Genomic DNA, 26,519 nt, shown 5'->3' on the forward strand with positions numbered 1-26,519 from the left:
TGAAGCACAGTCCAATTTAATTTAGAAAAAAAAAAAAAAAAAAGAGAGAGAGAGAGAGATTTTGCTAAAATTACTATAGTATAGGTTTTCAATTTGTATTACCATAGCAACAAAGGACCTCACTTGAAATGAGACCCCCCCTCTGCTCTTGGTGCCAGTGCATAATGCTCAGAACAGGAGACAGCCCCTGTCCCACGCGGCTCGAGGTGCCTTCCCCAGCCCGGCCCGAGGTGCCGGAGCCCACCCGCAGGAGTTTCCCTGCCTCCAGGACCCCTGCCCAGGCAGGTAAGGCCAGCGGAGGAGCAGGAGCGCAGCAGCTCTGCGCCCCCCGGGAGCCAGCACACGTGGGGTGGGAGTGGTTTGCCCACGAACGAGTCCGTGGCAGAGCTGAGGATGCTGCCGGCTCCTTAACCCCGCCACCCAGATTTAATTCCCCGCTTAAAATCGGAGCCGATCCCCGCTCCGAGGAGCTCCCCCCGGCTGTCCCGCAGGTTCCCGTGCAGAGCGGGCACGGGGAGCGCTCCCCTGAGCTGTGCGAGGGGTGCGATGTGGTGACCCCTGCACGGGATTTCGGCTTCCCTGGAGCCATCCCTCTGGGGGGGGGCCGTGTGTGTGTGTGTGTGTGTGTGTGTGTGTGCGAGCCTTGCACACTTCTCGGGGACACGCACAGCAGTGAGTGGGAAGAGCACCACAAGTTCATTAAGGGGTGCCACCGGTGGGCAGCACCCTGCTTCCAGCACCCCACCGGGGGTGACAGCGGGGCAGCACCCGTCCATCCGTCCGTCCATCCGTCCGTCCATCCGTCTGTCCGCCCTCCACCCTGCCGCTGCGCCCCCCCGGTGCCAGGCACGACCCCAGCGGGCTGCCCCCCTTTCCCCGGCGAGCCCCTGGCCCCGCGGAGAAGCGGCTCCGTAGAGCGGGAGGTGCGGGCGAGCCCCTCCTGCCCCGGCCCCGCCGCCAGCTCGGGCGCGCCCCCGCGGGGCGGGCTCTGCGCGCCTTTTGCGCGGCTTTTGCGCGGGGGGAGCCTCCGGGTGCGCCATGCGGAGCGCTCGGCACCGGGACCCTCGCCGGCTGCGGCTCCGGCTCCGGCTGCGGCCCGGGGATCGGGGAGCTGGGCAGCGGCACCCGGGGCTGCGGCCGCCCCCATGCCGCGGGGTCGCCCCCCGCCGTCCGGCACCAGGCAAGTTTGCGGGGAACTTTTCCGCCGGGGTTGCGGGCACCGGGAGGCACAGCCCGGCACGGTGGGCTCCCCCCCGGCTCCGGGGTTCCCCTCCGGGGGTCGTGCGGGTCCCCGCAGGGGTTGCAGCAACAGGTCGGCTCCTGCGGCAGGGCTGGCAGAAGGAGCGGGCTGCCTCCGCTCCCCGCAGCGGGAGGCGCTCGGCTCCCGGCGGGGCCCTTCCCGGCTGCTCCCCGCCTTCTGCCGGCTGCGGGAGCCGCCTCGTCCTGCGGGCTGCGCTGGGGATGCTCCGCCAGCCCCGCCGCGGCTCCCGCTCGCTCCCGCCGAGCCCGGTGGCGGCACGGCGCGGTGCGGAGGCTGCCGGCTGAGATTTCCTCGTCCTGGGCTAACCTGAAGGTGTCTTGCAGAGTTCTCTTTGAAATACTCGAGATGGCTTTGCTACCGAGCTACTTAGGGACTCGCGGTCGCGGCAGCTAATAGGTAAAGTTAACTGGTCTTGATAAACATTGTATTTCTGGCAGGTGTTTTTTTTTTGTTTGAAAAGATTTGGGGGGGCAGAGACAACATTCGTAAAATATCTGCTCCATGACTACCTTCATTTCAATGGCAAAATACGGCTATATGCAAATAAATGCCAAATCCTTTACTTTATGACAAGATGTTTAAAAGACTGTTTTCAATATGACTTGCTAAAATTGCTTAACAAATATATTTCAGTGTGAGTGAACTACCGTAGTTATTGCCTGTAATGTATGTCCGAACCTTCTCCTGGGGATATAAGTTATCTAGCAAAGTTATTTCACTTCTGAATGTTACCGGCAGAATAGGGCTCAGCCATATAAAACAAACCACCGGGTAACGTTTGTCATCATTCAGTTTGTAGGATGTCACAAGATGCCCTAAAGCGTAACACTGACCAGATCAAGGAGAGCAGCATGCAGATATGTTTGGCTTTTTGTGTTTGTGTGTTTTTTCAGGATGACTTTGGTTTATGCTATACATTGACCCCTGTAAGTTTTACTTCAATTTGGCTGGAGGTTCACTTTGCAAGCAGAGCTAAAGTTTGAGATTTGTTGTTGCTACCTAGAGAGCTGTGTGAGTACAGCTTGGTATTGCATGGGGGACCCTGCCAGTGGTGATACAGGATGGAAATCAGGTGTCAGAAGAGAGCTGCATTTAACACTGACTATTTTAACTAAGAAAACTATAGAACATGGAAACTGCAAAGCCGTTTCTTACAGGATCCTTTCTGACAAGTCACTGTATTCACATTCACCCTGCACTGAAACTTTTTTCTGCTAAATTTCGAAATGGTAAAAGGCAGCAGAGATCAGTTCCAGGCACTGGAATTGATAGAAGAGTCTAGGGGGGAGTTACGCATCTTCCTTGCGTGCTTGTTATCACCCAAGCACAACTTTGAATTGTCTGCATCACAGAGCAGTATCAGGACTCCTTGCAGGAGCTCTGATTACATCAGAGATGCACTGCAGAATTCAAAATACTGCAGAGGATGCTGGAGGGGGGAGAACAGAACTTGAAGTGGAATTTTAGCATGTTACTTCGGGTTTTTATTTCTTTACCTCAGAAGGGCACCTTTAATAATTCTTTCCCCCACTGTCTAGGAGTCTGGCACCCTTCCTGAATTTGTGCTGAAAGTAAGGGCAGTACAGATTTCTAATTCAATTTCTTCACCAGACATAATGGATCAGAATATCATCTTGTGCAAGAGAGATTTTTAAAAAGATGTTATATCTTGATTCACATGCACGACACACCATTTAGAGTCACCAAGAGCTCTTGCCATGGGACAGTTATTCTGTATTACTGTGGTTTCTAGAAGCCAGAACTTCAATCAGGACTGTATAATGTGGTAGGAGTCAATTCTTGCCCTGGTAAGCTTACAAACAAAAGTAAAGAAGCTCAGGGAGAAGTGAGTTATCAAAAACAAGCACACAAGATGAGCGAGGGAGCTGGAAAGAACCGGACTCCACAAACTCCCAAGCATTCAAAGGGCAGAATGCTATCTCAGATGAGGATGGATTTTATCACTGGGCCCTATATAACCAGAGCAGTTTTATCTGAAGGAGGATTTTACTGTTATAGCACATCCTTAAAGTTCATCTTGTTTAATTGTTGTGAAAATGGTTGCTGTAGGCTAATGTGTTTTTATATTCTAATAACGTACTTCTGAATGCATTTCTTACACCTATCCCCAATGTCATCAGTCTGCAATCCACGAGTAAAGCAGGTTGCTCTTTTTGCAAGCTGACTAACAAAAAAAACCCCTTTCTAATCATCAGATAGCTCCCTTCTTAAAGTAGTGCTGATCATCATTCTGAGAGGTGCCTTCCAATGAAGAAACATGCAAAGAAGCACATGGCTTTATTTTTCACCTTCCTCTTCTCCTTCAATTCAGACCATCCTTCCTATTGTCCCTTATTTTCTCCTATTCTTCCCTCTTAGATATGAAGCTTTGTGTATCGGAGGTAAAAAATCACGTAAATAACACATGTACAGTATGAAATACCAAAGCTGCCTACGTGGAGTCTGTGGGCTTGCCAGTTCTGGTTATGGAAATAGAAGGAACCACCTTTCATAACTGCAGTCACTGTGTGTTACACAGGGGATTAATTTGTCCAATTTATTGTCTCGCACAGGTCGAGAAGCTGGAAATGAAGAACGAAATTATTTTTTCTTTGCTCTGTTGTTTCACAGTTGATGCCTCAGGGTTACAGCGTGTGTCTGACACACGCGAACATTTACATTTCCCTCTCCCCATTTCTTTCCATTGTGTCAACAATGGATGTGGTGGGAGATCAAACCAGTCACAGAGATGAGCTGCCTCCTCATTTTTCCTGGCTGAGATTCAGAGGATAAATTGTTGCTAACCAACATCATCTGGTATTACAGAAGGGAAACCGGTTAACTTAGCTCCCATTTATCCACACTCTTCCATAAATCATGATCTTTATTCTCTTTAGGCAAGCCCAGCCTTAGACATAGTTGAGGCAGAGGGGAAAAAACTTGTTTCTAAAGAAAACAACAGTTACTCTTAAGGAGAAGGATCCTACGTAACCATACATCAGGTAGCTCCATTTTCCCACCTACAGCTTGAGCTCACAGTGCAGCATTTCTGCAGACGGGCATGCTTTAGTAGACCAGCTCTTAGGTCACTAGGAGTGCTTCGTGTGATAGGACTGTAAGTCAGGGTAATTACAAGCTCAACTGCTCCTTGCTTGCACTGTTCAACATGCTCTAGCTAGCACTATGTGAACCAGCTGTCATTCTCCTCAGATCCATTCATTTATCTGAGCCCTGCAGCTTTAGCAGTGGGCAGTGGCAGAGTGCCACTGTTTGTCGTGATGCTCCGCTGATAATCCCAGCGTTGGCTGGAGTTCTCTAGACAGTGACTTTTTAGTACGACTGCATTTTGTGTAATGTTCGTTCAGAAAACAGGACTTGCAGATCAGTACGCCTTCACTTAAGTCTTTCTTGAGACAACACACAAACTTAAATAATCAAGAAGTTTACTTGAGTTTATTATACCCTCCTTTTCTAAAACTCCTTTGGAAGTTTTAGAATTGCCCATTGCCTGCCATGGGGATTCCCAAGAGTTATAATCCTGGAGCAAAGACAGGGCCCCTCAGTGATACAAACAAGTACGTAGTGATAAGGTACTGAAAGCTGAACATAGTTAAGATTTTAGCAGAGAGTGGGTTAACCCTCTAAACAGCCAATCTCAAATCACTAGCAATAGCAACAGAGATCCCACTTTGGGATAGCAGCAAGATGACAAAGCTTACCTCTGCCAAAACAGCCAGAAAATGGAACCACAGCTCTTGAAAGGTCTGAATCACACCTTGTCCATTCTTGTATATTCCCGTAGGCTTTCTTTTTCCACAGTCCTACCACAGGCCCTAAAGGTAAGTAAATTAATGATTTCTTTTTGTACTAAAGAGTATACACATTAAAAAAATCAAAACACATAACTCCATCCAAAGCTCAGCTGTAAGAGTATGTAAGGAACTGCTTCATTTAGAGTAATTCTGGGAAGTTTGGGAGCAGGACTGAGACAGTATTTTATTGAAAATATTATTTTAAGCCCCCATGCAGCAAAGAAAGCCTGTTGCTCTTAAACTGAAGTGCAGCTGTAGTGATGTGGTTTACAAACCCCAGCTTCTGAAAACAACAGTTCTGTGCTTAAGGATTAAACACTGTGCATAAAGCTGTAGCTGACTGTGGGAATGGAAGACCTAGAAGCAGGGCTGTACGATTCTCCTGAGCAAGAGCAGACTTTCAGACTGACTTTTAAATTGCAGTGAATCAGGGAGGCAAAACCTTTTAACATTTCCAGTACCTGTTTTTTATACCAATTTGAGCTTTGTGGTCCATGCATTCCACAGACTTCATACTAGTTTTGTGTGAGCAGAATTTGAATCTGATTTTCAAAGTCATCTTAAGAATTTTTTGGTTTCTTAGAATCACAGCTGGAGGTAGTCACCTTGGTTCTCAGCTACTACTCAATGTTAGAACAAAGACCTATTGTTGTGTTTAGGGTGCCAATTGTAATTGAAATAATATTCCAATTTTTGTGTAGAAACCATGTATTTCTCATGTATTTATTAACAATCTTTCGTAAATGAGTCAGTGAAAGGGGAGTTGCCATGTCATTAAATGAGTAAACTCTATACAAAGATTTTATGTGATCATCAATAGAAGTGTTTTTTCCAAAATTGTTTCCATATGGCTTTTTAGAAATTAGTCTTATAGTAACCGTTTTTCAAAGTATTTAGTTAATTACAGCATAATTGACTTCTGTTTTTTTTTTCTATATACTTAATGGGAACTAAAATAATTAAGATTTTAACATGTAATGTTAAATAAAAAAGACATAATTTCCTTTTCTAAAAAATACACTTGAATTCTATGTTCTTACGTGATACTATCATAATTTTGACACTTCCTTTCTGAAGCTGGAATATCCTGTCACATGCAGGAATTATTCCTGGTTTCCCTCTGTACCCACTGGGAACTGAGACCTCAGCATTTGAGACAAAAGTTCCCCAGTGTCAGTAAATGGAGTCAGTTCTACCTGACTGGACAAAAAGAGCCTCGCCAGAAAGCTTTTCTGACCATACTCAGCCACTGCTGATTTCTTTCCAATTATTTTATCAACCATAAATGTTTCTGAGCCTCAGTCACTGCATTTGTTCCAAACTCGAAAACAACCACTCACTCACTAAACCCATATATCTGTTTTTCATTCCAGAAGACACTTGCAGAAGTAGCGAAGTGATGTGAAATTACCTTCCAAGATGACTCTTCTACCTGGAGAAAATTCTGATTATGACTATAGTGCCCTGAGCTGTGCTTCAGATACTTCCTTCAACCACACATTCTTTCCAGAAACAGAAACCCTTAAGGGAGTCTTTTACCAAAGAGCCAAGCTAATTCATCCTGAGGAGGATCTCCTGAAAGGGTTTCACCCTGATGATCGGAAGCATCATATTATTATAAACGTAGGGGGCATTAAGTATTTGCTCCCATGGACCACGCTTGATGAATTCCCATTGACACGTTTGGGACAGCTAAAATTCTGCAACAATTTTGATGACATACTAAACATCTGTGATGATTACGATGTGACATGTAATGAATTCTTTTTCGACCGCAACCCAGGAGCATTCAGGACAATCCTGACCTTTTTGAGGGTTGGAAAACTTCGGCTCCTGCGGGAGATGTGTGCGTTGTCTTTCCAAGAGGAGCTGCTCTACTGGGGAATTGAGGAAGACAACTTGGACTGGTGTTGTAAAAGGAGGTATCTGCAAAAAATGGAGGAGCTTACTGAAATAAATGAACGGGAGGATGACCTCATAGAAAATGAAACAGGTGAAACATTAGAGGAGACAAAAATTGGCTTGTGCATGAGAAAGTTACAAGACATGGTGGAAAGACCCCAGTCTGGCCTCCCTGGGAAAGTGTTTGCTTGTTTGTCTGTTTTATTTGTAACTATTACAGCAGTGAATTTATCCATCAGCACCATGCCTGACCTAAGGGAGGAGGAGGAAAAGGTAAGTTAACTTTTCAGGATGGAAAACGGTATATGCTGAGAAGAGCAGAACAAATATGAGGTCTGATGGTATTGATTTGAATGGGGATTTTGCGGCTGCCTTTAGAGCGAAAAAATAGCACAAAGAAGATTGGAAATCTTACGTGACTGTGTTCAATTACTTGTAAGAATCAACCATATCAAGTTCTACGTCCAAAGAAAATGTTGTTAGTGGGCATTCTTCAGTACACTTGTATTGTATAACACCTTGTTAGGCTTGCATTTGGTATTTAGAATGCCTGAAATAACCAAGCAACATCTTCTGTGCAATAAGTAGTTCTTGTCTAAGTTTTGCATTTAACTTGTTCCAATTTGTCAATGTGTTTCCCCATAGCAACAGCTTCAATTCCTTTAATATTTTGGGTTTTAAAAAGCCCACAAAACTCTCTTTCTGTCACCGTACCAACTAAAATAGTTATTATCCAAGTGCCGATTACAAACTCCTCCTCTTTCTTCCAGGGTGAGTGTTCCCAGATGTGCTACAATATTTTCATTGTGGAGTCTGTCTGTGTGGCGTGGTTTTCACTGGAGTTCCTGCTAAGATTCATCCAGGCAAAGAGCAAGTTTGCATTTTTGAGAAGACCTCTAACCCTGATAGACATCATAGCCATTCTGCCATATTACATCACTTTGCTAGTAGATACCACTTCAGTGGGCTACAAAAAGCCCAGCTCTGGGAGCATCTACCTGGACAAAGTAGGTCTGGTCCTCCGTATACTCCGTGCCTTGAGGATTCTTTATGTCATGCGGCTGGCCAGGCACTCCCTGGGGCTGCAGACGCTGGGGCTGACCGCTCGCAGGTGCACCCGGGAGTTTGGTCTCCTGCTGCTCTTCCTCTGCGTGGCCATTGCACTGTTTGCACCGCTCCTGTATGTCATCGAGAACGAGATGGCGGACTCGCAGGAGTTTACCAGCATCCCCGCGTGCTACTGGTGGGCTGTCATCACCATGACCACGGTAGGCTACGGAGATATGGTTCCCAGGAGCATTCCCGGCCAAGTGGTGGCGCTGAGCAGCATCCTGAGCGGCATCCTCCTCATGGCATTTCCAGTCACTTCCATCTTCCACACGTTTTCACGGTCCTACCTTGAGCTAAAGCAAGAACAGGAAAGAATAATGTACAGGAGAGCACAGTTCTTATTAAAAACAAAGTCTCAGATAAGCAATGCATCACAAGGGAGTGATATTTTATTTCCCAGTCTCTCTTCTGAGACTAGGGACAATGAATGAAATTTAAGTTGCTATTTTTTCTCATGTCAAGTAATATTTTGTTGTAACAGATTTCATCTTTTAATTTGCTTTGGAAGCTTTTTACAAAGGTAACCCTCATATTAGAAGGAAGAAAAGGGGCTATTAACCAGGAACTGATGTGGTTTAAGAAGGCTATTATTATGTCGTTTCTTCCCCCTGACCTTCCCAGTATAACGTTTGGGACAGATCTTTCACTGAAATCATACGGTGGGATTTTAGGGATTGAAAGTTCTCTGACAAAAATAGGAACAACATATAATTCTGTACTTGACAGGCTGTTTTGTCATTTGAAATACACATTTTTTCAAACAAATCACAATGTATATAATCATTAAGCAGGCTGCCATTTTTCTTGGTCTTCTTGTATATAAATAATGTAAATACAAGAAAATTAATGGCTAAATTCTCTCCCAGTAAAATGCCTCAGAGCGTGATGGAAATAACCACAGCTGTTTGTCCCATTGTGCTGTTAAAAAAACACTAAGAGTTGTTGTTCACAACACCAACTGTATATTTCTGTGCAAGTCAGCCATAAACGTAACAGGAAAAAAAAAAGAAAAAAAAAAAAAAAAGAGAATCAAAGTGTTTGTATCATAACCTTGCTAAAGATGTAAATACTTAGAGCTCACCAGCTTCAAAATTTAAATGAAGTTACAGCATTGATCCTATGTCACCGAATGTAGGATTCCAAGGAACAAAGTCTTTTGAGTTTTGTAGCATTTAACATTATCAAGAGGCGAATAGCTGCAAATCAAATGAAATATGCATGATAAGATGCCAGTCGTTCCCTACCATCTGTTTCCATGTTTTTACTTTACCTCAGATATGAAACAGAATTAAAAGAGGCCTGTTTCCAGGGGACACCCTACCATTACTTGGCAGATCAATATTGCAGCTACCCATTCACATTCTGCATTTGGTTCTTTAAAAGGAGCAGAAAATATATGGTCGTGGGAAGTTGCCAATGATGAAAAAAAGAAAATATCATTTGAGTCATGGAGTGGGGGTACTGACAGCTTTATACTTTACTGTCCTCAATCACGAGGGACCTAAGACTTAATTAACTATAACTTTACCGTTATTACAGACATCACAGTACCAGAGAAAATTTTAAATAGGCTATGAAAAGGCAATTAGGTCCTAAAGCACAGGTGTATTATTCATCCACATATGTCTTGGTCCAAGTTCCCCTGCTGAAGCCAGTGGGAGTACACGGGTCAGCAAGGTGCTGGGCTTTGGCACCTCTTTCTCTGGAGATTACCGACAGACCTCCCTTTTATTTTAGAGGGAACGAGACTGGTTCACATAACTCAGGAGACAAACTCCAGGCCTTTAAAAAAAATGAGTGAAATCCAATTGCTTGACTTCATGTGTGCTCAGAGGTAAAGAAGAGATAAATGTATGAATTCCACTTTTTTTTTTCCTCACTAACTGTTAAGAGCTAGGGAGAGATTTGGAAGTTCCTCAGCCTGTGCTATTTGGTCAAGTCCATGTTACACTGGTTTTCTTTTCAAATGTCTTTAAAAAACAATTTGAAGGTGTTTTGGTATGCTTATTTTTAAGGAATAGTTACAAAATTTGCAAAAATGCACTCTACAAATAATTAGGGATCTAAGACTCTTCAGCCTGTCATAGGTAAACGTGCCTACGGAGCTTTACTGCAGCACTAAAAGACCCAGACTAAACTCTTGGCAATTAATTACGTGCCAGAGCTAGGACTAAAACCAGCTTTTCACTCTTGTTCTTCGGCTCTAATTAGAGTTGGACAAAAAACAGGAACATTATGACGAAAAAAGGAACACATTTTCCATCCAAAATACTCTTAATTTCAAAAATGTTTGATCATCTGTAGAATTGGCTTCAACACAAGTGCTATACATCCTTCTACCTTCGTGTCAGCAGTCATAAAAAGAGCCGGTAATTAGATTAGTCCTGTGAGCAACAGTTGCTTATCTAAGGATGTTTTTGACAGGCTGAGCCAGAAATAAGAAGCTGTAAGCGAATGTAAGGAGAAATCAAGACTTACCAAATAAAACCTAAGCTTATTTCCTTTTTTTTTTTTTCCCTAGCTAATAAATGCTGAAGATCTGTCCATTTTCTCAGTGCCTTTACTTTGAGTTAATCCTCATTAATTTCATGTATCACTTTATGCCAGAATTATAGCTTGATTCTGAAGTCCTTGTCCAGAAAAAAATAAAAATAAATAAATCACCCTGAATTTGGGTGTTGGTTGAGCAAACCTGTGAAAGCATCTTGCCTGTTGGGAGTTCTGCCTGAGCCAGGAACAAAGAAGCGTTCCAGGATGCACCCCTGTGTAATTCTGAGCTTGGCAACACATCTCTTGTAAGCATACCAACATGTTTCACTGTGAATCACTCTAACAAACTTGCTTATGTTTTACACAAGGTAACGCATACTGTAGTCCTTATGCTAAATAAAGCCAGCTATACGTCTTCAGAGCACAACGTTAATACAAAACCCACATGCTGCGTTCCAGCTTCTGCTGTGAAGGCTGAACGTTTAACACGATTATGCCTCTTTACAGTACATTATCTGGAATTTTAGTCAAATTCATGAAAATCATGCATTGATTCAAAAGCTGGCTGTTTCCAGTGACACAGCTGACAGCTACCAAGTCACCTATCACTCCTTTTTTGCATTTTAACAGCATATGAAGTCAACAAGAAAGTCCCAATAAAAACACTTTGTGCTTTCCTGAAGTCAAAAGAATTGTTTGAATTGCCACTGATAAAGAGTGGTGCTTGTCTCCACTGGAGATAGGCTCGCATTGCTATTTATATTAACCTGGCTATACTGCAGAAATACTACAGTGTGAATTCAAACAGCAGCAGCTGTATTCATTTTGGTTAATAAAGTGTTAGGTTCTCCTTTCACTTCCACGTGCTTCTTAAGGTATAGAGAGACTCAGGCATGCTACAGGCAGGCACGACAACCTGGGGTCATGAGGAGTGAGCAGCAGCTGAGGGAGAGTTTGGGCTGTAAGTATCACTAGCTGAAGCATGCTGGTTGTAAAAAAAAAAAAAAAAAGCACTTATTAGGAAATAAAATTCTCTCAGTATAGAATAACCTAGGTACCAGTTCAGCAGTTTGAATAGGGAAAATTTTCTTGCATGTTGTCCCAAGAGTCACAATCAGTTACTGACCTGTTAATTGGGACATAACTCAAAAACAATTTTAACCATTTAATCAAAGAAACTAACAGGTTCCAGAAAAGAACTGGAAGGATGTGTGGAGATTGAGGATGAGAAAAATCCCTAATAAAACCAGAACTTCCACGTAAAGGTGTTGTATTAAATTACTTTCTCCATCATCTTTCCCTTCTTCATCTGCATGTCCTCAAAAAACAGTAACAAATGGGATAAAATCATTGCTCCTTTGTTTTTCCCATTAAGTCAGTACTTCAGATTTTCATAGTCAGAGGTTTTCGTAGTGTTACCGAACAGTCAGAGGCTTTAGCAAGTCCAATTAAGCAATACCAACAATTATGCAGAACTGAATCATGAATTTGCACATCATCAGCTCCACGTCTGGGAAGGAAAGCTGGCATGCTCCCTACATTCATGACTTGTGTGGGTAGAATTTAACTGGGTATTCAGGCTGATGCAAAAGCAAAGAAGTTTTGCTGTAGAAGGTTCTCATTTCTACTGCTATAGCTCTGTGGTCTTATTAAACCAAGGTTTCATAGGAGTGGCTCTGAACAAAAGCTTTCTGCTCAGTCTTCCCCCTTCAGGCTACACACTGAGGCTCAAGAGTCAAAATTCACGCTAGGCACTTATCAAAGCACCTGAAGGGGCAGCCTAGTTGCCGGAGATCTGACTCACCCCTGGCAGTGTGTAGTCTTCCCCATTCTTTATCTTTTAAATAAAGGGTGCCTAGAATGAACCAGATCCCTAGTTCAGGTGTCTCATTAAAAACCCAGTGTTAGGTCAGATGAATTGGAGCCTTAATCCTGAATTGCACAGACCCACCCATATCTTCCAGCACTAACTCCATGTTATTTGTCCTTTCCATGTCTCATTCACTACCTGTGGGGACCAAGAAATAGGAAGCAGCACCCAGAATCCTGGGCCAGAGAGGTCAGCTTGGCCTTGACCAGGATCAGTGTGAAACAATGGCAGTGGCAAACACGGTTCTTGGCAGCTCGTGCCTGACTGAAATAGTTCTGTTCCCCTCAATTACTGATTTGAGTTTTCTTTTAGCTTAGTTAAGAAACAAGACTAGTAAATTAAAACAAGAGGAAAAGAACGTACTTTAACAAAGCCGTAAAAGTTCACATCCCTCTCTCAGGTTTGTGACAGGCTGAAAACTGGAGTGGATGCTTCCAAACCTAAAGATTTAATTGACTCTGTTTAAGCAGAAATTTGAAGTAAAAGTGACAAATGTGACTTTGAAGACTGGGCCATCAATCTCTGCTCATGCATCAGTCAGTGCTACAATGGTTCACGGCCTAGTTCTTTCCAGGTTAATAGTTCTGTTGGCTCCCTTGTGTGAGATTTAACAGGAATTTACTATCTATTTATCCAGAAGACGATATGGGTACCAAAAATACAGAAAAAAAAAATGCCTGAAGTACAATGTCTTCTGAAATGGTGGATCTGTGGTATCCCATTGGCCATCTCGAGAACACAGGGAGTGCAACCTACAGGAACTAGGCAGAACTGAAGTCCTGAGCTAGAGGTCACGACTGGATGAATGTCACCCCCAGCCACAAAAATGCCTTCAGAAGTTCTATTGCTAACACAGAAAATGCTTAACACTAGATTTACCCATTAATTTATCACTACCTGTGTGGCATTTCATAATCCCATTTCAGCACTGGTAATAATCTCAGTGTTCCTAACATAGTAATGACCACATAAAAAGGACAGGGAAGCACAGAAGACTGGTTTAGATCCAAAACTTCCACCTCACCGCAGACTTCAGCTTTGTGCATGTTCTGTCTCGTCTTGTAACATTAGAGTGTAAGTCCTTCGGACAGTATTCCTTGTTTGGCATCAGCCAGTCACTGTATAGGACTATGTAAAGTCACACACCACAAATTAAGATAAATTGGTATACCACAAATAAAGTCAAGAAGAATATTGCCTGCACTGCATTGCCAAACTGAAAACGTTCCGAGTTTGGCCTATTAATTATTAACAATAAAATCAGAACTTCCTCCCTTTTTGCTTGTTGTTTTTCTTTGTCATTTTCCAGCATCTCGTGTCTTCTGAAACACTCCTTAGAATTCACTAAAGATACCAGGAGTGCTATTAGCCCTGCCAAAAGCAGGTTGAAGAAGCTGCACGACCGTAGCATCAGGGGACGTTTCTGCCCTGTCCAACAGAGTTTTACTTTCTCTTTGCCTGTGGGAACTAATCCAGAAGCAAATGTCACTTGAACAGAAATAAAGTTCTGCCATAGCTGGAAACACAGTAGGCCAATTAGGGTAATTAGAGCGTATTTGCTACACTTTATAAATATTCATTCATTATCCCTGTAGCCCTTGTGACGAGCTGAACAGCCTTGTGCAACACTGGAGTCAGCTAGGGCACATAAACACATGTAATGCTGTCAAGATGAGGTTTCAGCTTCTCCTTTATCAGGTATCCTATTTAATGACTGCAGTTTTGTAGCCATACTTAATTATATTCATATTTTTTTCCCTACATTCATTGTGGGTCCAGAAAAACAGGGCTTTAAACGACAATAATTAGCTTGCTCAAATGACTGACCCGGAATACAAGCAGTTCCCAGCCCTCAGCTGGAGATTAGAAACCCAAGGCTGCTTGTTCCCAAAGCTAGACAGACAATTTTACAGCTCTCAATCATTCAAGTTAAGTGGTCAGTGAGTATAGTAATGTTTATTTTTCTGCTCAGCATAACACTGTAATTTAAACGGGTGCCTATCACAAGAACAAAGTTGTGTGGGCTAGCATGAGCTCCTGTACGTAATTATATAGAGGGGTAAAGTTTTGACACACAATTACTGAACAATACATTGAAGTGATGCTGCTCATTTTCATTAGTGAAACACTTCATGTCATGAACAAACTGAGTAATAGCATTGAGAGCTTTTCTGTCAGTAGCAGTTCTCAGGCCAAGCAAGGAAAAGACGACTCAGTATCACTCAGAAATAGAAGCACATCTTGGGAAATCAAGCAGATCAGATCCAACACTGTGGAATTGCAGGTGTCTTTAATTATTGAGAGGAATGCTTCAGGGGACAACCTGAGTGGGGAAAATTAAGACTGCAGAGTATCATGTGGCACAATAATTGGGTGAAGTTATCTTTTAGTTAGGTGAAAGCAGAGAGCACAAATTCAATACGGGTATCACAGGATGAAAACAAACATGATTTGACGGGATCAGAAAAGCAGCACCAGCAACAACAGTTGGCATCCCAACACACAGGCTTCTGTATGCCCTAAAATTCATTAATAAAGTATTCTTCTCGGTGTGACATGCATAGATCTGTGGATTATTTCCCACTGACTCCTTGCTCTTCCTCCTGACAGCAGCAACTCTGGCCCACAGCTAAAGTACTTCAAGAGCTTGCACAAGACCATGATGCATATTTAATTTTTTGCATATGACTGATATGCAAAGTCAAAGTTTTCCCTGTAACCCAAAATTTATCATTACTGTCTTTGAATAAAACTGTATTTCTAACTATAAAAGTTTTAGTATCAAAATGCATCCACAAAGGAAGGAACGGTCAATTCTGCTAGACCACATTGGTCAATTCTGAAGAAGAGTCAAGTTAATGATAAACAGTGTGAATCCTACCTGTGCGTCAGTGCTTGGTTAAGACAAGGGGTTTTCATCACTGCAGACCGCAGAATGTGCCCAATTCAAGGATCTTACATTGCCATCTACGGGCTGCTCCTGGCAGTTCACTTCTAATTCCCAGGAACCCTGTCCTAAAAGCACCAGTTCCTACCGGTCATCGTTAAAAAGATGTATAAAAAAAATAAGAAATTGCTTTTAAAACATAGAGTCAAATATTCAGTTCCTTCCTTAGTTTGCTTTCTGAACACATGGACTCTCATTCGCCCGAGAGTCGTGTTAGATCAGAGAGCTGTTAGATCTGCAAGCAAACAGGGGCACCTGTAGCAAGGCAGGATCTCTCACTGCAACGGAGAGATTCATTTCTCTCCCTGACAGCAAGAACTTGAGTCTAATCTTAACTCTAAAACGCTTTAAATTTGAATAATGTTATTTGTAGGGTTCAGGTTCTAAACCAAACGGGAGCCAAGCCAGGACTATTCGCTTCCCTACTGTATAGGGTTTAAAAAAAAAAAAAACGGATTTCCAAAAGCACACCAGAAGGCTTAAGGCAGGCAGGGACAGTGCCGGAGGTTCTCGTATGTCAGATACAGCGGTCCCACGTTACCCCGCTGTGACAGACGGGTTTTTAGCAGTATGGAGGCATGCAGGTTCTGTGCACTGTTCATCAGTTGCAAGTAGACTAATCTACACCTCTGCACAGAGCTTCTGCACATGATTTTGGCTCTGAACTTGTATGAGTAGAACTACTTATCGTTTAAGTAGCTTTGTCACCCCCTTTACTTCTGTACCCCCTGAGTTCGCTGTAGAGAGAAAGCACAGGTAAAGATAAAAAGGAGGACTCAAAGAAAAGTAACATGCAACCTCCACAAATAACAATTCTCCTGTATCGTAATTGCTTACAGCACAGCTCACCTTTGCCTCACCTTCCCTCTGGAAGCACCCTGCAGGCATCACAGCAGCAGCGAATCACACTGAGAGCCATAAGAGAGGACAAGGTGCCCAGGGGCGTGGAAGTCTGTTGGTGTTGAGGGCAACACCTGAACAAGACCCACTGCAATAGCAGCACAGGTGTGCTGGGAGAAAGGCTGTCAGCCTCTTCCCAACATTGATTTGTTGGTAGGTAAAGGAAAACTGAAAGCAGTCATGTCACACAGGCAAGTCTAGAGCACCATCTCCAGCCAGAAAGCACCAGTTCCTCCAGCAGTGTGAGGTGTAGCCTCTCAGGTAGAGAATTTCCATGATCCAAAAGCTTCAGTCTTCACTTGGAAGAGTATCAGGCACAGACACAACCCTGCTCTAAAGCAGAGGCCTGCCCAGCCATGAGGTCAGTGATATTAATCACAGCTGTGAGTATTACCTGAAATTAATAATGGGAAGGCTAAAAGGAAGCTGTTTCAGAGACTCTGCAATCTTGCAACATGCCAGGAAAAGTCACAAAACTTCTCCCTTTTGTTCAAGTTCATCTGTCTCTGCCATACACAGCACTCAGCAGCAGCAGGCAGTTAGAAAGGAGTCTCCCCCAATGTCTGTACTCTGAGTCCCTGCAAAAATATAAAGTCTTCAATTCTTAGTAATTTTCACATTGTACTAGAATGGCTTTTTTTTTTCCTTATAAGTATTGTACATCAATGCTGTCACTATTTTTAACCACAGTACAGAGGAAAAGGAAATAAAAAAAGGAAACATGATAAAAATCTACAAAATGATCAGTGATTTAAAAGACTGACAGGATAAGAACATGAAATGTGAGCTTATCACTGTGAAAACTGAAGAACTGATCAAGGTAACTGTATCCAAGAAATAATTATAAGAAATCATCTCATAATGGTGCTTCGAATGGACTGAAATATGGCATTCAAGATACTTTAATAGAGAAGGAGCTTAACGCTAATCAAGGCAGGAGATGAAAAGGCCATAACTCAGAGCTTTGTGCAGAAGGCAAAGGAGAAAAAATAAATTATTGTTTAAAAAGCAAAGCATCAATATTCAGGTATTCTCTGGATCAGTGGAGGGAGTGATTCAAAGGCAAGCACTGCGGTTCTGAGTGCTGAGGAAGCTGCTGGTGCTCTCATTCGAGGGGCAACAAAATACAGACACCTAACAAACAAATCCTATTTTATCAAAAGGGCTTTACACCTACAAGGGCTTTATCAAGTTTTAACTATTGTTGCACCTGTTACTACCCACAGGTACAGCAATAAAATAGAAACTGAGAGCAGAGTTTCACAAGTGTGTTTGAAATGGATAACAGGCATATCCTGGAAAGGATTTCTATACATTCCACCCAAAACTTACAGTCCTGTCACACAGTATCTGGAACACACCTGTGCTCCATGTGTGCACACCCCTTTGTGTACATACATGTACATACAGGTCTGTCTTGTGAAATTTCAGACCCTTGTAAGGTCAGAAATCTGTTTCACGATGGTAGAACTTCCTTTCGCTATTCACGAGCAGGTGAACGCCCGTCTGTACCAGAAACTTCATTTCCCAGCCGAACACACGAGCAGAGCCATTTTCAGTTTGGACAGAACCTTTCCTTGCGAGCCGGGATTCAGTCTCCTAGCAACAGCACGAACACCTTGCGAGCGAGTCTGCAGCTTACGTGCATGGGAGGGCCTCCACTGGGCAGCCGCAAGACCATTGGCGGCAGGTTTCTTCCTGCAGGGGCTGATGATGAAGGCTCCCGTCAGCAAAACTCAGAGCTGACGTACGTGTCCGGGCCCACCAAAGGCCCGCTGCCCCACTGTCTGAGCACCCCATCCACACCCATCTCCTTTTTTCTCCTCTAGCTACAAGGGCCAGTGAGAAGCACTTACCTGAAGGATAAAGAGCAGGCATGTTGCACTCTTTGAGGGATCAAGCCCAAGTTGTTCTTATTTCTTGAATTGGAGCACCGGAGCTCTGGCTGTCTGAGGCCTATTCCGTGGGGTTCAAATCGCGCTGTCCCCGAGGAAGGCAGCCCTCGTCCCACCTGCCAGGACTGCAGCTGAATCCCCGGGCATCCCTTTGTGGCCGGGATGCCCCCGCCCCAGCAGGCCTTTCCACCCTCATCTGGCTGCAGCTGTAGCCTGACTGCAGCTTCCCCTTGGATGCTGTCATCTTCAGAAGGCCTGATACAGAACAGGAATATTTCTGGCTGGGAAACTTGTGTTGCAATAGACCAGGCTAAATTTATAGCAATTTCCTTTTCTGATAGCTTCGCGGCAGGTGTCATTTTGGATGGAAGCTATTTTTTGTTCTTCACTACAATTTTTACCGCCAGCATGAAATGGAAGAATTGCAACGACTTCACAACAAAAAGAAGCAAATTAGGTCAGAGCAGCACCGTCACAAATATATTTCAGTGGGCTTTTACAGTCCGCTGAATCAACCAGATGAAATATATTCTGAAGACAAGATTAAATGAATCGATCCAATGATAAAAGACTAGAAAATAGGCAAACAGAAGCCACTTTCCTTTCCTAAATAGACCAGAACATAACAGTTGCTGTGCTGCTGCTGTATTGCTCAAGCTTCTGGCTGCATAACAAAGGTTAGACCATATTTACACTGCAAGTGGGCAAACACGTGGCATTGTGTCCAGCTGAGGAGATGCAGTATCCCATTGCTTGTCCAAGTCACAAAACCTATGGATTTTAGATCTCAGAACTGTTCCAGAACAAAATGCTCCCTTGGGATCTGATCACTAGAGGAAGATTTAAACACATCACACAGACACAACAGGGAGCTGGGGCAGAGCGATTTGCTCAGGTGTACAGCCAAAACTTCACAGAAACTTTGGATTTCTTCTTGGTCTTTTACATTACTCACAAACTCATCGCTCCTTTGGACAACTCAGCTATTCAAGGAGAAAGCTCTGGGAAATTTTTGCATCTCCTTCCCAACCATGGGTTGTAACCCCACACTGTTTCTTTCCCTGTGCTGTATTTATTTTCCCCACAAAGGTCCTGAAGCTGTGGTATACGGTAAGCAGAGGAGCTGGTACGTTTAAGCAGGGGTAACAGCAACCACAGCAGGTATTAACCACAAACCAGTCTGTGTGTGTGTTTTCCTGTGGTTTACGTTGATGTTTGCTAACTGCTCTAAACTTTGCTACCCTCACACGTTAATATTTTACTCTTCTGTTAGTCTGTAGGATGACATGTATGACGCTATCATGCCCACTAGAAATTCAAAGAACCAGTACTTCCTCTGAGGAGCACCAGTTAGTCTCCAGCCACGGTTATTGCTACTTTTCATTTTTGCCTCTCTTTCTTCATTTCCCAGCTACTCTCCTTAACAAAGTAGCTTCTTTTTATTCAAACCTGTCATTTGAAAACTACTCAACTATTTCTGGCAGATGTCTTATAATCAAACCAAGCAACCCAGTTTGTTTTTATCAGGCTTCTTGTATCACTACAGGCTCCCCCTTTTTTGTTCAGTGTGGGTCCGAGTTTTGGAGTAACCTCAGTGCGAGCAGTGACCAATCCTTCCTCCCAGCAAGGCAGGGTGCTGCAGGAGAAAGAGAACTCATAGCAGCATTAGCAAGATGATCTTCCTCTATTTCCATCTAACACTTTGGCAGCATTTGTGAGACTTCTCACACAACAATTATCTTTATAAGCAACCTCTGCAAACGTGGATCTGTTGGTTATGTTTTGGTTTCAGCAGTGAAGTCGCACACAGCTCCACTGCTCTGAGGGCTTGCCACAACGCAGAGCATGCAGCTGGTGCACTTTAGTTTGCAGTCACTGAAATGGATCCACGCTTCTGATGCCTGTGAGACAGGTAACATCCAGCACATTCACCGTGGAGAAATCACCTGCTAATAGGCAGCAAAACTTCATATTGCTGAACAAGTAACTGCAAACAAACTCCCCAGATTTAGCCTGTTTGCCCCAGCAGTGAATCTCAACTATGTAATACGCTGTTCCTGTTTAAGCCTCTCCTGTTTTTCACCAAAAGACTTCAGAAAACCGCAGGCAAATTGCAGATTACTTTGGACCAGTAATCAAAAGATGAGCTCTTCTCATTATCAGCGCTTTCAAGAAACCACTGCCTACAGCAAAACCAAGTGAAGTTGAGGAATTTCCTTTTTAAGCTTTGTTTCAGCATATTTGTTTTACTAACCAGCAACACTATTTAAGATCTTTGTCTCTACATGACAGCTGCAAGCTGTAAGGCGTTTTACAAAGTAATTGTTCTTTCTGAACCATACAAAAAAGGGTTTGTAAATGAAAAGATGACATTACATTATTCCTCTTTAGTTTCCTCCCTCAGATAGGAGCACTCCACAGATGATCTCAGATAAACGTGACCTGTGTAGGTCAATCCATTTGCCTTCTCCCACATGAAACAGCTGCCACCTTTTATTAGTATTAGGTGATCACACGGGAATAAAAGGCAGAAGCTTTCAGTGTCATAGAAAAAGGAATGCAGGGGCTGAACGCACTCTTACTCCAGAAGAAAAAGCAAATCCTTGTTATATTCTGATCCACAGCTCTTCCAAGATAATTTTTCCACTGACATGAGCAGGCACTAATGGGGGAGCTTCAGCTGAAAATCTTGCAAAAACAGTAATCCAGCACCCAGGAACTTCAGCAGTCTTGCAATGCAGACTTTGGAACAATGTCATTAGGACTACACTTTCTATACATGAATCTGGTTAGCATAAACATTAACAGTGAACCAGGAGTAAATGTAGGAATGATTAGTGATTACAAAGGTGTAAATTAGTGACAGCTATTAGTTATCTTGCTGTATTTTAAAATTATGTCTGACATCAAAAATGTGAGTAGCTTTAAATTGTTAGCTTTGTGTTTAAAAATCTGACGTCTAACTCTTTATAAACTTTAGTCTACATGAACAAAAATATTTTCAAGAGTTGCTAAAAAGTCACAGATAATAATGCCTACTAAAAGCCTAATTATCCTTTGGAGAAATTAGTTGTTGCTGGTGTGTGTGTGGGGGGGGGGGTCTTAACAGTGGATTCTTTTTCCCCTAAAGTGGTCTTGCTGCATTTTGTTCAAATATACTGGAACATGTGCACTTTTTTCCCCAGTCACTTTAAAGATCATCTTCTGATGTCTTACAAGCCACTACTCTTTTACAGACCACCAGCTGAGAACACTGCCCTGGACTACACACACATTGGCTGAACCCAGCTGGCAATTTTAACAAAACACCCCAGTACCCACTGTTCTCCTCTCTTTTTTTTTTTTTTCTTTTTAATTCTGCTTCATGCTGTTAAGTCAGATGTATGCATAAACTAAGCAACACGAATAAAGTTCACGCTGACACTGTCATGACTCAACTCCTTCTAAAATACAGTGATAAGCAAGCCTTTAATCTCTAGTGCTAGAATGACTCAGTTTCATGAACAACTCACCTAATTAACCAGGACATGATTTAAGTAATGTCATCTGTAATAGTGTGATGGTCTACTGTAGGAAATACCAAATGCATCATTTTTCATTTCTGTTTTCAAACCAGCATCTTGATTTCAATGAAAATTACAATTATTTGAACTGATGCACATGCCACAACCTCACAAGATATCTTCTGATTTGTATCGAGGGACCAGGCGGTCTGGCAGGTTCCACACTGCTAGCATCATGCAGATGTTTAATCAGATTTAAAGGATTGTAAGCTTGAAAGATATCCCACATGTGAAGTTGAAGATTATAAAGCGAAAAACTTTTCAAAGTATTAAAATAAATCCTGAGTTACAAGATGTTTATTGTTATAGAAGCTTTAAACAGATGTGTTTGTTTTGATCCCCTTGTTCCATCACTTTTGTTACAGCATTTTTAGAGCTACAAGGGGCAGAGCCAGCTGTTGATTTGCAATCTGAAGTTTCTGCAGAGGATGTGGGTTTGCTGTCAGTACGTTCACGTACGTTTGTACTGAACACACCTGTAGGCTTTTTTCTTTTTATTTTAGCTTCTAAACACTGAAGACATAACAAATATATATTCCCACAGCAGTATGCAGGACACTGAGGCTCACAACCCAGTTTTATTACCACAGGAGTGTTTCTGAGCTCCAGGCACAGACACATCAGGTGGTCTTGTTCTGATGCATTGGGTCTGCAAGTTCAGTTCTTGTTTTCCAAAGAAATTCATTGGTCTTTTTTCAAAAGAAATGTATAACTTTGTATTGCTACAAATGCACCTCAGCTCTTGCTACAGTTGAATTGCATCTTTACAGACCAGGGAATGACTTGGTTTATTAACTTGCAGTGCCACCTAGCAAACACCCTTAAAAATTTTTTTGTGATATAATTTTTTACAAATGACAGCTTAGGGCTTTCATATTAAAAAAGAGAGAAAGATAAACTCATGCTTGCAGTATTTCAAGCACCGAGTGCATAGTTTTGTTTTGAACAGTTAAATTCCAGCTCAAAATTATGCTTGCAAATAGCATAAGAGCATGCCAGGTGTTCACACACCTAAAATTCCAGTACATGAACTCAGAGAACTTGGTTCAGACATAGTCCCTTAGAGATTTGTCTAATAATATTATTAGTTTTATTTTTATTTATACAATTCAGTTTTGGATCAGCACTGAATTTGTTGGAGTTTTGAGATGAGAAGCTCCTGCCACCAAAATAAGGCTTTTAGCTTATCAAGACACATCAATGCCTCGTATGAAATTCTTCTTAGACTTCCCTGAAAGCTACACCAGCTTGATTTACTCTGCTTTAAAATAACAACCATGTCCCAGGACAAAACAAGTTTAGGTACTTAAGTCTGTGCCTGAACCATAAAGCTCTCCCACAGACCCACATGGGGATTCAAATGCAGCAATTCAGAACAAACGCTACAACCACTTTGTTATCCTAAATATCCAACAGGAAGCTGTTTCCTGTTCAATTCCTGTGCCAAACTGTAGTAAGCCACTTTGAAATAAAAGAGGGTGTGAACAAGCAAGCTAAAAGCAGCCTCAAAACATCAAGACTGAGGGCCAGAGAAAAAAAACTCTGCAGCCTAACCTTACCCCTCCTGGTAAGGCATCTACGACCAGCTACACTGTAAGCTCCCTGAATAAAGCCGCTTGTCTTATTCACAACGTCCGCATGCATCAGTATTTAGGCAGTACTCTGGCAGCAATACAAAATGATAGTTTTATTGCTGCCCTTAGAATTTCTAAACAGAGTTTTGCTATGATACCTCCTGGTGGAAAGAGAAGCCGCTACATGTTTGACAGAGTTCAAGAAATGAAGCAAGTCAGGTAAGTTTGGGTAAGATTGGATATTAGAGCCTCACTTGCCATCACACTAAGTACAGAAAAAAGAAAACAGGTCATGCATTTCAAGCCTCTTATCAGAATGCAGATTTTGTAACTGAACCAAGCCTCCACACCCTACCTTGAGAAGTCTTACAATTCTCACACACCACAAAGCACTATGCATACTTTCACTCATGGCCTTAAACACTTTCCTTGTCCTCTAAGTTGCAGAGATATGACTCTGTATTTATAAATTCATCATTTTCCTTCAGGAGAGATTCTTAGTGCTAAAAGCCATGGCATACCACAGTAAAGTAGGTAGTGTGGGTGTTTTCCACCTTATTTTATTAAATCAGTAGTATTTTTTTTCGCTCTTGTATAATACAAAGTCATGGCAAGCGCTGTTTTCCTCCTTCAAAATTTAAGGAAACCCACTTTATTAATAAGATAATTACTATGGTGTAACTTCACTTTTGCTGTATAAGCTGAAGAAAACACTTGTTGCCAGCCCACAGATGAGCATGGCTGGCTTCTGAAGTTCTTAACAGGTATGTAAGACAACAAAATACCTTCAATACACCTGAAACTCCCTAGTCACAGACTAACCTTCATGGTATTTAATATTTAAATTACACATAAAACGGTTTTACTCAAATACATCACTTACTCAATTTCTTCAGACTGTGGGCACTGTCATCAAAATTACCCAAATCCAGAAAAACTAGGCTTGTAAAACTCAGGTCATGAAAGGAATTAAGTGGTTGATTATACAGGAACTACACATAAACCACACTTGGTGGTCACCTTCAAGCATATCTTCAAAGACCCTTCGGCTTTGGCTGTCCTACCTCAAATAGCCAGGAGTCACCAAAGCTTAACAGCACCCTGTAGAAGTACTGCAGAATCCTAGGGCTGCCTTTGGCTCTAAAAATCTGACTACAGACGTTAGTCTGGGTTTCTCTGTCACTCTGGTAGTACCTCTACCCTGACTGTTATTGCAGTGAGCACTCCTTCCCTAAACACACAGTGCTGCTGCTACAAGCTGCAGGATGGTGACTGAAAGTCTCCTCAGCGTGGAATTTTTCTTGGCAATTCCCTATGAAGGGCTTTGTAGTGCTAATGAGCAGCTAGAGATTCACAGTTACTGTAGTGTTGTTGTTTTGTTTAAACCACTACATGTATTATTTCAATTTATGTTGGCCCATTAGGAGAATGAGTAAAAACTTTCAACACTACACTCTTGTGCTAGGTCATTCTCAAGGCTGCAATAATTAAAGTAATTCTCAATTATCACTTGCACAATTAAGCAGTCATTCCAAAATTTCTCAGTTGTTTTTTTAATAGTGAAAATTGTTTATTTCCACATAATTTCATATTTTTATATAAAAACAGACACCAACAAATATGAAATTAAAAAAATAATAGACGTGGAAGATAGAAATACCACGTTATATCTCCACATGATATAGACACTGCAGAGAGACATTGAAACCCCATGCATTTCCTGTGAATATTCTTTTTTTTTTTTTCCATTTATATTTCTAGTACTGAGGAAATGTTGGGTCAATTTTACTGGCCCAAGCCATGAGCCCCCCTTTAATGTCCTTAGCTAATACAGGCCCATATTCTTTAACAGGTAACTCCTGAATAATTCTGACAGCCTTCTGGGAGTCATTTCCTAACTTGCAAACAACATATACAGGAAAAGATGTTTGGCCATTAGTTCTCTGCTTTTCTTCACAGATTCGTTTTTCTAAGTATTCCAAATATTCTTCACTTTTTTCCTCTAATTTACTCAAGGGAATGTGGACAGCGTGTGCCAGGCGACAGATATCCACCTCAACCTGGGGACGAACATCTAACAATACATGAGGAACTTGATCATCCAACAGTTTTTTGTATTCCTCTACAGATATCCTGTCTTTACTGGACAGCAGACGTAAAGTCCTACATTTGTCTGTTGCAGAAGACCCACAAAACGCCTCATAATCCTGAAGGTGAGTGACAGACGGATTGTCCCCACAAACAGCACAGTCTGCTTTCTTTGGTCTTAACTTGATGTTGCGAAACTTCCCTTCCCGAGCATCGAACATCAGCATGAACTGATTGAAGGAGGAACCCATTCCTGAGGCTATCTTCAACACTTCCAAGGCCTGAATGCAGCCCATGATGCCCGGCACAACACCCAGCACACCCCCATCCGCACAGTTTGTCACCGTCTCTGGAGGAGGGGGCTTGGGGAAGAGACACCGGTAGCAGGGTCCCCCTTGGTAGTTGTACACCACTAGCTGCCCCTCCAGCCGGAGGGCACTGCCGGACACCAGGGGCTTCCCAGCCAGGACGCAGGCGTCGTTCACCAGGTACCTGGTGGGGACGTTGTCAGAGCAGTCGGCCACCACGTCGTACTGCCGCACCAGCTCCAGGGCGGTGCTCGGGTTCAGGGCGCCGCAGTAGGGCACGTAATGTACCGTGGAATTCAGCAGCCTCAGGGTCGCCGCGGCAGACACGGCTTTGGGGAGCCCCCGGCGGGCCTCCCCGTGCAGCACCTGCCGGTGCAGGTTGCTGGTCTCCACCACGTCGTGATCCACCAGCCCCAGGCGGCCGATGCCGGCCGCGGCCAGGTACTGCGCGAGGGGGCAGCCCAGCCCTCCGCAGCCCACCACGAGCACGGAGCAGCGGGCGAGGCGCAGCTGCCCCCGCACGCCCAGCTCGGGCAGCACCAGCTGCCGGCTGTACCGCAGGATGGCGGCGGCGCTCAGCGAGGCCTGCGCGGGCAGGGGAGGGAGCTCGGCGGGAAAAGCGGCGGCGCTAACTCCAGCTGACCCCTCCTCGGTATCCGCACCGCTCTCCCCCGCCAGCACTTCAGCCAGCCGCTCCCTCAGGCCGCGCAGCTCCCGCTCCCGCCGCTCGATCTCGGCGCCCAGCCGCAGCGCCTCCGCTCCGCCCGCCATGCTGGACAAAATGGCGGCGGGGAGCCCG

At 43.4% G+C, this 26,519-nt stretch overlaps 2 protein-coding genes and 2 long non-coding RNA genes across 6 annotated transcripts in view; 1 reads left to right on the forward strand and 3 right to left on the reverse strand.

Moving 5' to 3' along the window:
• The window catches only part of LOC311445652, a 142,886-nt gene extending 137,790 nt beyond the window's left edge, over positions 1–5,096 (reverse strand). The window contains exon 1 of the long non-coding RNA XR_014698562.1: positions 4,981–5,096. This is a non-coding gene — a long non-coding RNA (uncharacterized lncRNA). The remainder of the gene's footprint in view (positions 1–4,980) is intronic.
• Positions 158–10,776, forward strand: KCNG1 (potassium voltage-gated channel modifier subfamily G member 1). Of its 3 annotated transcripts, none has more exons than XM_084537959.1 (3): positions 158–285; positions 6,447–7,248; positions 7,746–10,776. In XM_084537959.1, the coding sequence occupies exons 2-3, from the start codon at positions 6,493–6,495 to the stop codon at positions 8,514–8,516; spliced, it is 1,527 nt and encodes a 508-aa protein (XP_084394085.1). In that variant the 5' UTR covers positions 158–285; positions 6,447–6,492; the 3' UTR covers positions 8,517–10,776. The 3 variants fall into 3 exon arrangements, with proteins under 3 accessions (XP_084394085.1, XP_084394086.1, XP_084394084.1); XM_084537960.1 differs by lacking the exon at positions 158–285 and adding an exon at positions 1,525–1,657; XM_084537958.1 differs by lacking the exon at positions 158–285 and adding an exon at positions 1,720–5,100.
• The window catches only part of LOC311445653, a 39,802-nt gene continuing 21,534 nt past the window's right edge, over positions 8,252–26,519 (reverse strand). The window contains exon 3 of the long non-coding RNA XR_014698566.1: positions 8,252–8,378. This is a non-coding gene — a long non-coding RNA (uncharacterized lncRNA). The remainder of the gene's footprint in view (positions 8,379–26,519) is intronic.
• On the reverse strand, positions 24,828–26,506 carry MOCS3 (molybdenum cofactor synthesis 3). Its single transcript, XM_084537961.1, has one exon. It carries the CDS (start codon positions 26,489–26,491, stop codon positions 25,082–25,084), a length of 1,410 nt encoding a protein of 469 aa, XP_084394087.1. The 5' UTR covers positions 26,492–26,506; the 3' UTR covers positions 24,828–25,081.

Source organism: Aythya ferina (assembly GCF_964211825.1).
Source record: "Aythya ferina genome assembly, chromosome: 16".
Taxonomy (NCBI): Eukaryota; Metazoa; Chordata; class Aves; order Anseriformes; family Anatidae; genus Aythya; species Aythya ferina.

Coding starts and splice junctions, on each gene's coding strand:
- KCNG1 (XM_084537959.1), top strand. CDS start 6,493: ATGACTCTTCTACCTGGAGAAAATTCTGATTATGACTATAGTGCCCTG. Junction 7,249..7,745: donor TAAGGGAGGAGGAGGAAAAG/GTAAGTTAACTT, acceptor TCTTTCTTCCAG/GGTGAGTGTTCCCAGATGTG.
- MOCS3 (XM_084537961.1), bottom strand. CDS start 26,491: ATGGCGGGCGGAGCGGAGGCGCTGCGGCTGGGCGCCGAGATCGAGCGG.